The sequence below is a fragment of the Myotis yumanensis genome, unplaced genomic scaffold (assembly GCF_028538775.1).
Source record: "Myotis yumanensis isolate MYYU_CA2020_CCGP unplaced genomic scaffold, mMyoYum1.0.hap1 SCAF_5, whole genome shotgun sequence".
Classification (NCBI taxonomy): domain Eukaryota; kingdom Metazoa; phylum Chordata; class Mammalia; order Chiroptera; family Vespertilionidae; genus Myotis; species Myotis yumanensis.
The window spans coordinates 84,949,175-84,964,829 of record NW_027223756.1 but is presented as its reverse complement, the minus strand read 5'-3'; the positions used below and the strand labels follow the sequence as shown (position 1 = coordinate 84,964,829).

Sequence of the window (15,655 nt, the reverse complement as noted above, 5' to 3'; positions counted from 1 at the left end):
ACAAGAGGGCTTACAGAAAATCCAAACTAGGACGAATCTTTGATGTGGATCTTGTGAACCCATCAGTAGAAACCTACACTTCTCAGAAAATGGATATGAGCCTGGCGGGTGTGGCTCAGAGGTTGAGTTTCAACCTATGAAGCAGGAGGTCACAGTTCGATTCTCAGTCAAGGCACATGCACGGGTTGCAAGCTCGATCCTCAGTATGGGGCATGCATGAGGCAGCCAATCAATAATTCTCTCTCATCATCAATGCTTCTATCTCTCTCTCCCTCTCCCTTTTTCTCTGAAATCAATAAAAATATATTTAAAAAAGAAAATGGATATCAGACAGCTGGTGGTGGTTTTAAGGATAGTCTTGATTGGAAGGTCAAAGAATCCAGATAACAGGCTGGAAGATTTTGTTCTTGACACACCTATGTCTGTTTGTCTATGTTGTGAATGTTGGCTCTAAAATCTGATTAATGCTTGCCCTAACTGGTTTGGCCCAGTGGATAGAGCATCGGCCTTTGGACTCAAGGGTCCCAGGTTCGATTCCAGTCAAGGGCATGTACCTTGGTTGTGGGCACATCCCCAGTAGAGGGTGTGCAGGAGGCAGCTGATCGATGTTTCTCTCTCGATGTTTCTAACTCTCTATCCCTCTCCCTTCCTCTCTGTAAAAAATCAATAAAATATATTTGAAATAAATAAATAAAATCTGACTAATGCCTTCTTCGTTTTTGCCTTCCAAATCTCATGCAAGTGAGGCTACTAAGGAACTCTAACATGGACCATAAAGGAGATGGGTTCTGGAAAATCAAGGTCCTAACATTACCCAATGGGAGGGGAAATCTTCCACTCTTGATTCTGTTACCCCATCACAAGTGCCTCTTCTCAATTCAAAGTCTATTCACCAAACAGCAGTCCCAAGGTCTAAATATGAAAATAATTCACATGTAACTATATTCTTTCCTAAACTTGCCACACATAAAATTTATTCCATGGAAAATAGAAAAAGGCTCCTATACCCACCATTTCCAAAAGGGACCTTTGTCAAAGGGAAACGTAGAATATATATATGATGGACTAGGGATATAAAAGACTGCCACAGGACACTAGGAAAACCCAAATACCAAACTGTCATTTTTAATGGCCCTGTAAAACCAAACAAATAAAATATTATAAAAAAAATATTTAACATAACTGCATATGAAAAATAGACTTCAATTCACCCATGTATCTAACAGGCCACAAGATAGAGAGAAAATATTAACTGTTTTAAGAAAAGAGCACTACCTATCAGTCTTATATACTATTTTTTAAAGGCTCTCATTACTATCTGATGTGAGTATTCATTTCTTTTCTTTTTTTTTTTTCGATTTTCACTATGATTTTATTGCCATACTGAACAGAAAGTCTTTATACAAAGAAGGAATATGTGTCAGGTTAAACACAAATGATAGTCACCATGGTTATTAATGAAATGAATACACTTTAATACAAAATAGGAAGTGTTTCCATGAAAGAATTATGACACAACCAGGTCTATCCCAGCATAGAGATACTGCTTTTTGGAAATTAAAGGGTTGTAATGTAGCTGGTTAGAGACCAGCTTTAAAGGGACCAAGGTAAGAGTCTTTATTATTTTTTTTTTGTCATAAATACACACAGATGTCACTGCATGTTCTTTTATTTTTTTAATTTTTTTATTAAGTTATTACATATGTGTCCTTATCCAGTTACCCCCTATCCCCCCCACTCATGCCCTCACTGCCCCCCCCCCCCCCATTGTCTGTGTCCATTGGTTAGGCCTATATGCTTGCATACAAGTCCTTTGGTTGATCTCTCCCTCTTACATCCACCCTCCCTTACCTTCCCTCTGAGGTTTGATGGTCCGATCAATGCCTCTCCATCTCTGGATCTGTCCTTGTTCATCAGTTTATGTTATTCATTATATTCCACAAATGAGTGAGATCATGTGATATTTATCCTTCTCTGACTGGCTTATTTCACTTAGCATAATGCTCTCCAGTTCCATCCATGCTGTTACAAATGGTAAGAACTCCCTCTTTTTTTACTATAGTGTAGTATTCCATTGTGTAGACCAATTCAAATCTTTCCCAAACTATTTATATTCAAGAGTTTTTACCCAGTGAGTCCTTTCAAACTTTTGAAAGAAACTGAGCTAACTGAAGCCTTTTGCAAATTGTGCACATTAATATGATGTTTCTCAGGTTCTTCAGATTTTGAAAGGTTGTATGAGAAATGAAGAATTTTCCAAATTGCTTCCATATATAGGGCTCCCTCCAGTGTGAATTCTTTCATGTTTTCGAAGATAACGGAGACAAGTAAATGCTTTACTACATTTTTTACATACATATGGTTTCTCTCCAGTGTGATTTCTTTCATGTGTTTGAAAACTTTGATAACATTTGAAGGCTTTCCCACATTCCTTACATTCATAAGGTTTCTCTCCAGTGTGAGTTTTTTCATGTGTTTGTAAGGAACGGTGATCTCTGTAGGCTTTCCCACATTCCTGACATTCAAAGGGTTTCTCTCCAGTGTGATTTCTTTCATGTTTCTGAAGATCACTGGGATACCTAAATGCTTTACTACATTTTTTACATTTATAGGGTTTCTTTCCAGTGTGATTTATTTCATGTTTTCGAAGATAATGAAGACAACTAAATGCTTTACTACATTTTTTACATACATATGGTTTCTCTCCAGTGTGGTTACTTTCATGTGTTTGGAAACTTTGATAACATCTGTAGGATTTCCCACATTCCTTACATTCATAAGGTTTCTCTCCAGTATGAATTCTTTCATGTATTCGTAAGGAACTGAGATATCTATAGGCTTTCCCACATTCCTTACATTCATAGGATTTCTCTCCAGTATGTGTTCTTTTGTGATATCGAAGAGAACTGGGATAACCAAATGTTTTACTACATATTTTACACTCATAGGGTTTCTCTCCAGTGTGATTTTTTTCATGTATTTGAACACATTGATGAGAAGTGAAAGCTTTGCCACATTCCTTGCATTCATAGGGTTTCTCTCCAATATGAGTTCTTTGGTGTGTCTGCAAGGAACTGGGATCTCTGAAGGCTTTACCACACTCCATACATTCAAAAGGTTTCTCTCCAGTGTGATTTCTTTCATGTTTTTTAAGATCACTGGGATACCTAAATGCTTTACGACATATTTTACATTCATGGGGTTTCTTTCTGGTGTGATTTCTTTCATGTTTACGAAGATAACGGAGACAACTAAATGTTTTACCACATTGCTTACATACATATGGTTTCACTTCTCTGTGATTTCTTTCATGTCTTCGAAAACTTTGATAACATCTGAAAGTTTTCTCGCATTCCTTACATTCATAGGGCTTCTCTCCAGTAAATTTATTTTCATGTCTTCGATAATTTTGATAATACCTGAAGGTTTTTCCACACTCCTTACATTCATAGGGTTTCTCTCCAGTGTGAACTCTTTCATGACGTCGAAGAGAACTGAGACAACTGAATGCTTTACCACACTGTTTACATTTATAAGGTTTTTCTCCAGTGTGGGACCTTTCATGTATTTGAAGTGAAGTTGAAGAACTAAAGGTCTTCCCACATTCCTTACATTTATAGGCTTTTTCTCCATTGTGATTCCTTTCATGTTTGTCAAAACACTGAAGATAACTAAAGGTCCTCCCATATATACCATACTTATACAGCTTGTCTCCATAATTTTGACACTCAGATGGCTTGTTTCCAGTGTGACTTCTGATGTGCATATTATGGGATGACTGCAGCATGAAGACTTTCCCACACACACGGTATTCCCATGGTTTTAGTATAGGAAGAGATTTTTTCTTTGGACTGAGATTTGGAGTAAGGCTGAAGTTTTCCCCACATTGACTATTCTTCTCCCCTTCACAGACTCTCTCTAATATTGGATTTCTGGAAAAATTTAGAAGCACATTACTAATTATTTTTTCATCAATAACTTTAAAATTATTACTAGAATCTTTGAACTATATTTTCATGATTTACAGCAAAATTTTAGATTTTCCCCCACTCTGAATGGATGATTAGAAACAATGTCCTGAATGCTTTGCAAGATGAGTTTTCCTTTGCTACTATCAAAACAGTGATATTCATGTAAAGGATTTATCAATACTCTTTCCATTTAAATTACTTTGCAAGTATTGACCTTCTTTGTCATACATAAGAAAGTAATTTGGTGGAAATTTTCTAAGAAGTCATAAATGTGAAGCAGAAGTTATTTTGGTTGCTTCTTTTTTTAAAATATATTTTTATTGATTTCAGAGAGGAGGAGAGAGGGAGAGAGAGATAGAAACATCAATGATGAGAGAGAATCATTGATCAGCTGCCCTCTGCACGTCCCACACTGGGATTCAAGCCCACAACCCAGGCATGTGCCCTTGACAGGAATCAAATCCAGGACACTTCCGTCTGCAGGCTGATGCTCTATCCACTGAGCCAAACCAGCTATGGTTGGTTGCTTCTTTTGAAATTTGGTAGCATTACAGGTTTCTCACAAAGATAGTGATTTCTATTTTGAGTGTGACTCACCTTCGTTTTCCCCTTTGGTTTTTGTACTGATCTTCAATGTCATAAGTTTCCCATTTCTTTCCTAAAATGCAGAGCCAGAAAATTGATTCCAAACTATTAGAAACTGTGGAGAAACTATTAGATTCTATTTCTATGATGTGCTGTGACCATGCCCAGTTTATTCACCAATGTCCTCCCTTCCCACATTCCACATCTGAGAACAAGGCTGATGGCCAAGAAACACTTGTCCTCTAATTTACAAGTTGAAGATAAGTTGTCATCCTTACCTATGGAGGCCAGGTTCCTGAAGGTTTCCCTCATCACATCTCTGTAGAGTTTCTTTTGTGAAGAATCCAATAAAGCCCACTCCTCCAGAGTGAAGTTCACAGCCACATCCTCAAAGGCCACTGAGTCCTAAAACACCCCAATATGTGTAAAGTAGGATCAGTCAGACCAATAGCACTGGACACCCAGACTCCATTTATAGGAAGGTTACATCTGATTCTGTTGTCTCAGACATTTATTCTATGATTTGATAATAAGAAACTCATTTCTGTCCACATTTCCTTCCTTACAAACTTACCAGCATCATGAACACATGGAAATTGTTTACACATTGTTACTGTGGATCACATTACATCCTTTTTCCCCACTTATGGTAGGGTTCAGAGAATTCTGAAAAGGACAGAATTGCTGTTCAAATGAAACAAATATTATCATTTTAAGACCATCAATTTTTTGTGAGAAACATTCACCTCTTTCTTTGCTGCCCACCGTTTACAGCACTCCATGAGGCAGATGTTAACATCTGCAATGAGATTTCAATGAATAAAAAACATAGTCAAGAACTACAAGCTTTTTCCTCTAGTTCCATCACCAAACATGAAAGTCCAGGAGGCCTGTGGAAGTACAACTTTTAACAAAGTCCAGCTGGCCATGTTCTAAATTCTTCCAGAAAATGAGAAGGAACTGTATGCAGCTGGCTGAATGGAAATATTCTGGCACAGAAGCACTGCTCTTATCTGATGTAGTATTTACCACAGATTCAGTCTTTCTTTTCTCTTTGTCTGATTTGATGGGTTAGAAGTTTATTTGGAACTTCAAGCTCAGAGAAAAGGAAGAAGGCACAGCAACTTACTCCACCAATCCCCACACTCATGTGCCTCAGGTTGCTTCTTGGCACACACACCGAGGTAATAATAGGCCAGAAGAGCTCTTTCCAGCACAACCATAGCAGTCTATCCTGGGACCTGCTGACACGGAGGAAAGGCTCAGAGCTCAGATTATAAGGGAGTGTATTGATGTCCAGACGTCCACAATGGTGTGATCATGAACTTGCTCATGATTATAACGTATGTAAAAGTTGCAGTAGTGATTTCCTCCAAAGGAACATATGACATCCATTCTCCAATCAGGAGGAAGAGTTTCCTGACCAGCCACTCTAGGGGCTGCCCTCCCTTCTTCTGTCATTTCCAAGCTCCCAGAGGAGTAAAGGAACAATAGCTCAACCCTCAGCTGATGACAGCACACACCACCTGTTGGGCATGAAAGGCTTTGTCCCTGTCACAATGGAGGTGTCTGCATAGAGCAGGGCAGCCTCTCAGGAGGGCATTAAGTAGCCTGTGGGAGAAAACATGGTACATGGGCATGTTGTTTTAGGAGGTTACAGGGTGAGCTAGTATGTGAGTTCACACACAAGGGCAGGAGCTTGCAAGGATTCAATCATTTGCTACCACAAGAGGGCACCACGGTGTACAGATGTGGGGCACCAGGGAAGAGAGGAGGAATGAGGCTCTAAAGCTGTCAGCAATCAATCAAGAATTCGAGCAGGCCCTGACCGGTTTGACTCAGGGACTGAAGGGTCCCGGTTGATTCTGGTTGGGGGCATATACCTTGGTGCGGGCTCCATCCTGCTTGATCCCCAGTGGGGGCATGCAGGAGGCAGCTGATCAATGTTTCTCTTTCATTGATGTTTCTACCTCTCTATCCCTCTCCCTTCCTCTCTGTAAAATCAATAAAATATTTTTTTTTTTAAAAATAGAATCGGAGCAGGAGCCTGCCGGTTTCTGGTCTGGCATTTAAGTAACTTAGAGGTTATCATTCCCAAACTCACAGGGGAAAAAAGCTAAAGAAACGTGAAATGAACTTCTCTTCTTAGATGTATTTCAGCATTTACATCACAGGGCAACTCAGTGGTGTCAAAATTGGAAAAGAGAAAGTAAACTTGGCATTTAGAAAAATGTCCCAAATATTCTGTTCTTAACATGGCCTGTGTTAAAATTACAGCAGACTCTAATGCAAAAACAACGACAAAAAAACAAAACACCTTAGGTACCTTCTTCCAACAGAAGGTTAAATATGCCTCGTGGAAATACCTGAAGAACATAAAAGACAGAAAGAAACACAACAAACCAGTAAAGTAGCAACCACTGAGATCTTAGTCAAATTAATGAGAAGGCCTGCTGTAGATCCAGGATGGTGAGAAAACACTACACATGATAAACAACAAAAGTGCACACCCAAGTGTCTGCTATTCAACTAGACAAAAATCAAAGACAGAGAGAATACAGTGAAAGAAGTCAGAGGCGGAAAACATCTTCATTATATAGAAACAAAAAATTAGAATGAAATCAAATTTCTTTTCAGAAACCATGCAAGAAGAGAAATGGAGTAAAATATTTAAAGTTGTGAAAGAAAGAAAGAAAAAACCATCACCTAAAATGGTGTGTCAGGATAAACTTACCTTTCAAAAATAAAGAATAAGGGCTTTCTTAGGCAAAATTTGAGGAAATTTCTTACCAGTACACCTACTTTGAATAAACTGTTCAAAAATTCATCAGAAAGACTGTTAATGGTAAATGTGAAGGCTTAGGAAAAAAATTAATGAAGGTAAACTATCTTTCATATTTGTTATATTTAACATATGTCATTTTGTTTACGATATTAGAAATTATGTATTTGGTACTTTCAAACTATGGATAATTGAAATAAATGACTGCAATGTGACAAGGGACAGAGAGGGGGGAGTTGGGAATAATGAGGGATAGGTACTTGCACACAGTGAAGTGGTGCAGTGTGACTCAACAGAGGCGGTTGCTTAGTTGTAAATGTATACTGAAAACTCAAGGGCAACCACTACAAAGTTTAAGAAAAGATGTGTATTTGATAGAAGAGATGAAAAATCAGATCAAATGCTCAATTAAAGCCAGAGAATGCAAAAAAAAAAAAAAGATTGAAAACAATAAAACATTGAGCAAATTAAACCCAAAGTAAGCAGAATAAAGGAATAAAAAATTAGAAAAGAATGTAATTGTAAAAAAAAAATCAGTGGAGGAAAAACAAAAACAAAAAGTGGTGTTTCGAGATGATTGATAAAATTGATAGGCACCCAGTCAACATAACTAAGGAAAGAGAGACAAAAATTACAACTTAAGGCCATGATGGGTAAGTCTAAGGAGATAGTATGAGAGGTGATCAACAAAGCCTATATAGTGAAGGGGTCTAGGAGGACACTGCCAAGTGTGCCTGTTGTGTGGCAATTTAAATCGTCTAGGCCAGGGGTGGGCAAACTTTTTGACTCGAGGGCCACAATGGGTTCTTAAACTGGACCGGAGGGCCAGAACAAAAGCATGGATGGATGGAGTGTTTGTGTGAACTAATATAAACTCAAAGTAAACATCATTACATAAAAGGGTACGGTCTTTTTTTTTTTTTAGTTTTATTCGTTTCAAACGGGCTGGCCCGCCGGCCGTAGTTTGCCCACGGCTGGTCTAGAGCATTGGTTCTCAACCTTCCTCATGTTGTGGTGACCTCCAATTTCATTGTTACATATTGAACATAATTAAAGCATAGTGATTAATCACAAAAACAATATAATTATATGTGTTTTCCAATGGTCTTAGGTGACCTCTTTGAAAGGGTCTTTCGATACCCAAAGGGGTCGTGACCCACAGGTTGAGAACCGCTGGTCTAGAGGCAAGTATGTCAAACTCATTCGTGGCATGCGGCCTGCTGTAATCCACAGACTAAATTTGCAGTAATCCACAGGCTAAATTCAAATGTTCAAAGGAGAAGCACTGGGGATAATCACTTGTTTCTAAAAAGTTTCTTATAACAGTTTTCAATCCTTGAAGGCGCTGTTTAATTTACACTGAGCCATATTAACTAATTTAAGTAAGGGGTAGGGACTATCAAGTCCCATTTTGAAAAAATACATTTTATTGATTTTTTACAGAGAGGAAGGGAGAGGGATAGAGAGTTAGAAACATCGATGAGAGAGAAACATCGATCAGCTGCCTCCTGCACACTCCCCACTGGGGATGTGCCCGCAACCAAGGTACATGCCCTTGACTGGAATCGAACCTGGGACCCTTGAGTCCACAGGCCGATGCTCTATCCACTGAGCCAAACCGGTTAGGGCTCAAGTCCCATTTTGTAAAGCCATTTAGGTGAAGAGTTAATTTAATTTAAATTCATGAATGATTGGTTCAGAGCTATCCTGCCCACTATGGGATAGTTTAGGTCACTGAATGACTATGACTATGAGAAAAAGCCAAGATTTCTGAGGGTCAAGGTGAGTACACCACTTTGTCCTCCATATTATAATCAGTAATTCCCCAAGATCATGAAGTTCCTCATTTTAATTTATTAAAATTCCTCAGGTATAACTGTAATTTGAGAACTAGCATGAGTCACTGTGTAAGGGTTTTTCAATTATTGCGTTAGAGGAGTTGACAACATTATTTCAAAACCTATGTTTTAGAGGCTCAAAAGCCAAGGAGTCCCCTCTTATCATTTTTGTTATGTAAATTCTTTTAGTATATTTTGGATTTCCAATTGAGTCATTGATATATATATCAATATATATATAGATAGATAGATAGATAGATAGATAGATAGATAGATATAGAGAGAGAGAGAGATATCAGGCCCGTTGCAGGAAAATTCCTGCAAGAATAGGGCTTCCTACAGCTGGAGCGAAGCAGAAAAGGGAGCGAAACCTGCTGAGGTGGGCTTTGCTCCTGTCTCCGCCGCCCGGCTTGTTCCGCCCCCGTCTCCCTCCGCCGCCCGGCTTGTTTTTGGCCAGCCCGGCTTGTTTTCGGCCACCCAGCTTGCTTCGCTCCCAGCCGGTGTATGCAAATTAACCGCCATCTTTGTTGGAGGTTAATTTGCATATCACACTGATTAGCCAATGGGAGGCATAGCGAAGGTATGGTCAATTACCATGTTTGGCTATTATTAGATAGGATATTGATTTCAGAGAGAAAGAGAGAGAGAGAGAGAGAGAGAGAGAGAGAGAGAGAGAAACATCAATGATGAGAGAGAATCATTGATCAGCTGCCTCCTGCACACCCCTACTGGAGATTGAGCCCACAACATGAGAATGTGCCCTGACTGGGAATCCAACTGTGATCTCCTGGTTCAGTGCTCAACCATTGGGCCACACTGCCCAGGCATGGACCTTTTTTAATGCCCGTTTTCTCCTGTTCCCTCTCTTGTGTCCTTTTCTATTTTGTATTTTAGGTCACTGGGTAAACTTCGGGTAAATTGTTCTTCTAGATTAGAAGACTTCAAATCGGTGCCTTTAGGATTAGGGGCCTCCCCCATAGAAATGGCTGCTGTGTAGGATTTAAGGACCTTGGGCTTAAGTCTAGTTTGAACTAATCCCTTGGCTGTGCCACAGTGAGGCCCTGGGTGTTGTCCCCAATAACCTGGAGGGTCAGGATCTGAGTTACAGTAGAGGCAAGTGCACAGAGCAGCAGAGGTACTCAAGGGTCCTGGGGAGCCCTCTGGTATTAGGGAGCCCTCTGGTCTCAGCCTACCATCTATGGACTGCCTTTCCCTATCTCTTCTCTTTCTCTCTGGAATACCTGCTCTCTCTTTTTCTTTTTTTCCTTTTTTTAAAGAGGGAAAGACAGAAATATTGATGTGAGAGAAACACATCGAATGGTTGCCTCCTGCACGCATCCCGACCAAGGCCCAGGTCAGGCAGGGAGAAGCCTGCAACCAAGTACATGCCCTTGACCGGAATCAAACCCCGGACCCTTCAGTCCTCAGGCTGATGCTCTATCCACTGAGCCAAACCCGCTAGGTCAGAAATACCTGTTCTGACCACCTGATGGGCTCACTTCATTCATGGGGTATGCTCATTCTTGTACCACCCCTTAGGCCCACCCTACATAACCCCAGCTTCATTCATACCTTCATACTAAAGACACAAAGGTTTCAGCCAAGATACTGACTCCAGGACCATTTTAAGGAGGGTCCTATTCCCATACTCCTGATCCCAAAGAATGAAGAATTACCTAAACTGTCAACCCAGAGTCTTCTGAATACAGAACGAGGGCCAGATGGACTCAACAATCCACCACAGGGCAGCTTGGCTCACAGGAGGGGCTCCCCAGGAAGCAGCAGCTCCCAGAGCAGGAGCCTCCAGGTTCTCATCAGCCCGGTGAGGACAGGGGGGAAGAGGGAGCCTGGGGGGGAGTGGCTTACCTTTCCCAAAGTCAAATCTAACATGTGGAGCCCAACCACTCATGATAATAACAAGCCCAAGTATGAAAAATAGGCATTTACACTGGCTTGTTTTTATGTAAAGACACACTAACAGGATGAACAAGAGTGATCAAAACTGGTCACTTGAGGGTGGAGGGAGTTAGAGCCCAGGAGAGAAGCAGGATATGCAGGCAATGACCTTCTTAAATTACCTTCCTCTCAGGCATTAAAAAAAACCTTTCCCACTCTTATTTATTTAAATCAAGAAAAGAAAATTAGCCCAGGCAGCATGGCTCAGTGGTTGAGCATCGACCTATGAACCAGGAGCTTGAAGTTCGATTCCCAGGCGTGCACACACCTGCTCAGTCCCCGGGTGTGGGGCGTGCAGGAGGCAGCTGATGAATGATTCTCATCATTGATGTTTCTATCTCTCTCTCCCTCTCCCTTCCTAAGATAGATAGATAGATAGATAGATAGATAGATAGATAGATAGATAGATATTTCCTATGATTAATCATCATTATTAAATAACTGCTTTTTAATATTGATTATTTTTAACTTTTCTACATAGGAAACCACTCCAAAATTTAAGCCTTTAGAAAGTAAATGATATAAAACTGCAGAGTATAAAAAATTTACAAATCCCTTTCTAACTGAAAACAAACAAACAAAATACCAAGGAGATTTATAATACTTTTTCATCCACTATATTTCACACTCTGGATATTTTCAAGAATGAATAGCATAGTAAATACATTCGGGGCTTGCAATTCAGCCCATACCAGAAATTTCAAAAATTTACATAAGTTTTTATTTGTTTCTTCATATCAATGAAAATCAAAATTCAATTGTTTCCCTCCAATCCATTAAAATAGAACTTTATTTACTTTAGGAATAGTGTAGCCTTTTACACGTCAAGTTCTCTAGGACAGGCACATGCAAAACTGACCTAAAAATGGAAAACGCACCTGAGAACTTACAAACACTCATCTCATGTTTACATGTTCTCTTGCCTGAATGGGAACAAAATTTTGTTTGGTTTTGCACAATCTCACCTTATTCACCTCATTTCCCTCAGTCAAGTTATAGTTTAAAAGCCCAGATGCCATGCAGATGAGAACCAAAAGGCTGCCATATTCAAGGGATAAAGGAATCCAATGAAAAGAAACCACAATATTGGAATCAAAACAGATAAACAGCCTACTTCCTTACAGTTAAGGAAAAAACCCACATTGAGAAATCTGAATACAATCACACCCCTGCCTGAGAGAGAACCCCTAGAGTGGGAAGGATGGGAGGGACACCTGAGCAGCCCCAGGGGTAAACATGGGGCTCCACACACCCTCCCCTCCGGTAAGCATGGAAACCTCCCTCCCCCAGGCTTCCCTTCTTACCAGTGAGGAAACTCTCAGCCCGATTCAATTCAAGGTCCTGAACCAAATGAACTCCCCAACTCATCAAACCTCTGTCCAGGAGTCAGGACCCTGATCCTCAAGACTTCCATGTGCAAAAATTACTCTCACGGTGCAACTTCGCTGTGGATGCTGTGACGAAAGGGGACACATGCTGACCTGACAAGCTCAGGGGAGTCCTGCATGGCAGTCTTGCAAACTCAGAGACCTAAAGTCACCACAAAGGATGGTCTGAAATTATACTTTAACTAAAAGCAGTTATGGTGGGAAGTTATGTCCTAGGCCAGTATCTTCACTGACAAGATCAACTTTGATTCTTACTGAGCCCATTTGCCTTTTTGCCTCTAACATAACATACCCTTAAAATGTCTGGGTAACTTGTAACTTCCCTTTTTCTGGAGCCCCTGGGGCACAACCAAATGTGCTGCGCGCCAGGACAGATACTACAAATTCCTTCATCATCATGTTAATTGATCCTGCACCCACCTAAGTATGTGTCCATCATGTGACTTTTTATCCAATCCCAGGGGTTTCCCTGTTTTGCTTTATCCCTCCTCCTTAATCTATCACCAATGAATTTCATGTAACCCACCTACGTCCCTCCTTTGATTGCAAATGTATAAATACAAATGTAACCCCGCCATTCTCAGGAGCATTATCTCAATTTGTTGAGGTTCCGCTTCCCGGCATATGTCAACAGTTTGGCTCAAATAAACTCACAAAAAATTCTTTACAGGTTTCAATGGTTTTTTTACGTTAACAATGCAAAACTCGGACCTAAGATCTAAAAATGTCTAGCCCTAAGAAATTATAACCTCAGCCCTGGCCGATGTGGCTCAGTGGCTGGTAGCGTCGTCCCATGCAATGGAAGGGCATGGATTCGACTCCTGGTCAGGCACGCACCTGGGTTGCAAGTTCGGTCCCCAGCCTGGTCAGGGAAAGTGCAGGAGGCAACCAATCGATGTTTCTCTCTCACATTGATCTCTAATTCATTCTCTCTCTCTCTCTCTCTCTCTCTCTCTCTCTCTCTCTCTCTCTTCCCCTACCCTTCTCTCTCTTTCCCACTCTCTTTAAAATCAATGGAAAAATATCCTCGATCCTCGGGTGAGGATTAAAAAAGAAACTCTGAACTCAAAAACGGGATCACCCTCTTCCTTCACTCCCTCCCCCTTGTGCACCTGCACCCCCAGTTTTCCAGGGCTCTAGCTTCTCTCGGGGTAAAGGCTCCTGCCAACATAGGACACCTGCAGGGGTGGTTCCCTAGGAAGATTAACTGGGTCTTTAAGAACTTCCCAGGCTCAAGGGAGTCTTGGTTTGAGTCACTGACCACAGGACTCTAATCCCCACTGGAGTTGCTGTGGAACCACAAAAGCCCAGCGTTTAAATAATTCACCAAAATCACGTACACGCAGCCTCATGTGGGAAGGAAGAAAATTGTCAGGGTCTTGTACTAGCCAATTAGAAAACTTCTGATGCCTGTTATTTTCAGGAAAATGTCAGTTAACTGTATTTCCAGGGAAAACATTGGTTTGTAAATAATTAAATACTTGAACGCCTCTACTCTGCACGTCTAAACCTTGCAATTTGATTTGAAAACACCCTAAGTAAAAAAAAAAAAAAAGAAAAGAAAAGCCAACCACGTATCTCAGAAACTTACTATATATGCTTAGAGGAATATAGAAAGAATTCTATAGAAATGGAATGTAATACTGAAATATTTTTTCTGAAAGTCACCTCTTTCTTGCCTGTTTGAAAGTATTTTCTATTGTGTTTCAAGCTCTTATTAAGTATACTTTATCCCTATTGAAAAAAGAAGACTTAATCAATGCATCTTCTCAAGGTGACAAGACCCTGGGAGGGGCAGTGTGACAGTACAGATTATCCAGTTAAGCTTCGAAAGAGGAACCTCCATCCAAAGAACTTCTCAGGATGCCTGTGCCCTGGGCAGGTCCTGGGGAAAGAGGGAAGGGGGTTCCAAGCAATCTGATTTCCTCTCCAGTAAAATACCCATAGACACAAAATAAATCTTTACAAACTTAGGGTCTTGTCCCAGAAAGAGCTAGGTTGGCGGCGCAGGGTTGTGGATTTGAGACCTTGCTCCCCAAACATGTGGGAAACTCAAGAGAAACACAGTCCTCCGGGGGACACAGAAAGGGCTGGTGTCCAGTTAAGAAGCGTCCCTGTGGGAAAAGTTGTGTTTATTAGAGTTTATTTGGTCCAAACAGAGGATTCGCCTAAAAGCAACATCTCAACAGACTGAGAAAAACGCTTCTCAGTAAGAGACCCTTACAATTTTCTTCGTTTGCAGTGTCTTTGATGCGTTTGGCATTAAGGAGGGAAGGAAGATTAGATTGTGGAAGAAAGCCAGGTGGGGATTGGATTACAGGACACGGAAAAGATTATGCGCTCCCGAGGGCGGTGATGTTTCCAAGAGGCACAGCGAAGGTGCGCTCCCCTGGATGCACAAGAACAAAGGGCAGGGCTTGCTCAAGGCGAAGGGAAAGCTTTACTAAAGGAGCTGTGTGCCGGGCGTGACTAGCGACCAGGACCTGTCTAGTTAGGAGTTTATGATCTGATCACGCTGGTAGGTTACTTGCGGTTAGATTATGACACCGCCCGCTTTACTCCACACCGGGGACCCCACCGACCACAGCTCCTCCCACACATCAACCCGGAGACCAAGTCACAACTGCCCCCTGACCATCCCCGTGGTCACCGCACCATCTGGGGAGAGTTGCCCAGGGATGTTGCGGGGCTGAAGTCCGCGCGCGGAGACGGGAAAGGACGCCCACGCTGAGTGCCGGAGGGGACAAGGTCCGAGCATCGCCCCAGTGCACTGGGGTCCTCAGACTCCCAGGTGATGGGGTGAGGCCAGTCCCGCCACAGCCGGTTTCAACCGGTTCCAACCAGCCCCTCCTCACGTCTCTGCACCCCGCTGCACACTCACCATGTCTAGGTTTCCTGGGTCTCCCCGAGTCCTTCCTAGGGACTCCCCAGACCAGTGCAGATCACAGCGCGAAGACGCTGCAGGAGACGCACTGAGGACGGCGAAGGGCAGGCAACGCGGGACCCTAGCACTTCGGCAGCCTGAAGGGATGAACTGGGCGCGTTGCCCCACCCACTTGCCCCAGCGCGCTCTTGATTGGACAGGTCCCAAGGCTGAGTGACAGCCAGCGGGAGAAAGAACCCTGGCTCTGCCTA

The 15,655-nt window shown here is 41.7% G+C and overlaps 1 protein-coding gene across 1 annotated transcript; it reads right to left on the bottom strand.

Annotated features, from left to right (window-relative positions):
• Positions 1-1,775: 1,775 nt before the first annotated feature.
• LOC139010989 (zinc finger protein 709-like) lies at positions 1,776-15,411 on the bottom strand. Its single transcript, XM_070416131.1, has 4 exons — positions 15,402-15,411; positions 4,835-4,961; positions 4,569-4,629; positions 1,776-3,932 (listed from the first exon to the last, which is right to left on the bottom strand). The coding sequence occupies exons 1-4, from the start codon at positions 15,402-15,404 to the stop codon at positions 2,219-2,221; spliced, it is 1,905 nt and encodes a 634-aa protein (XP_070272232.1). The 5' UTR covers positions 15,405-15,411; the 3' UTR covers positions 1,776-2,218.
• Positions 15,412-15,655: the final 244 nt, after the last annotated feature.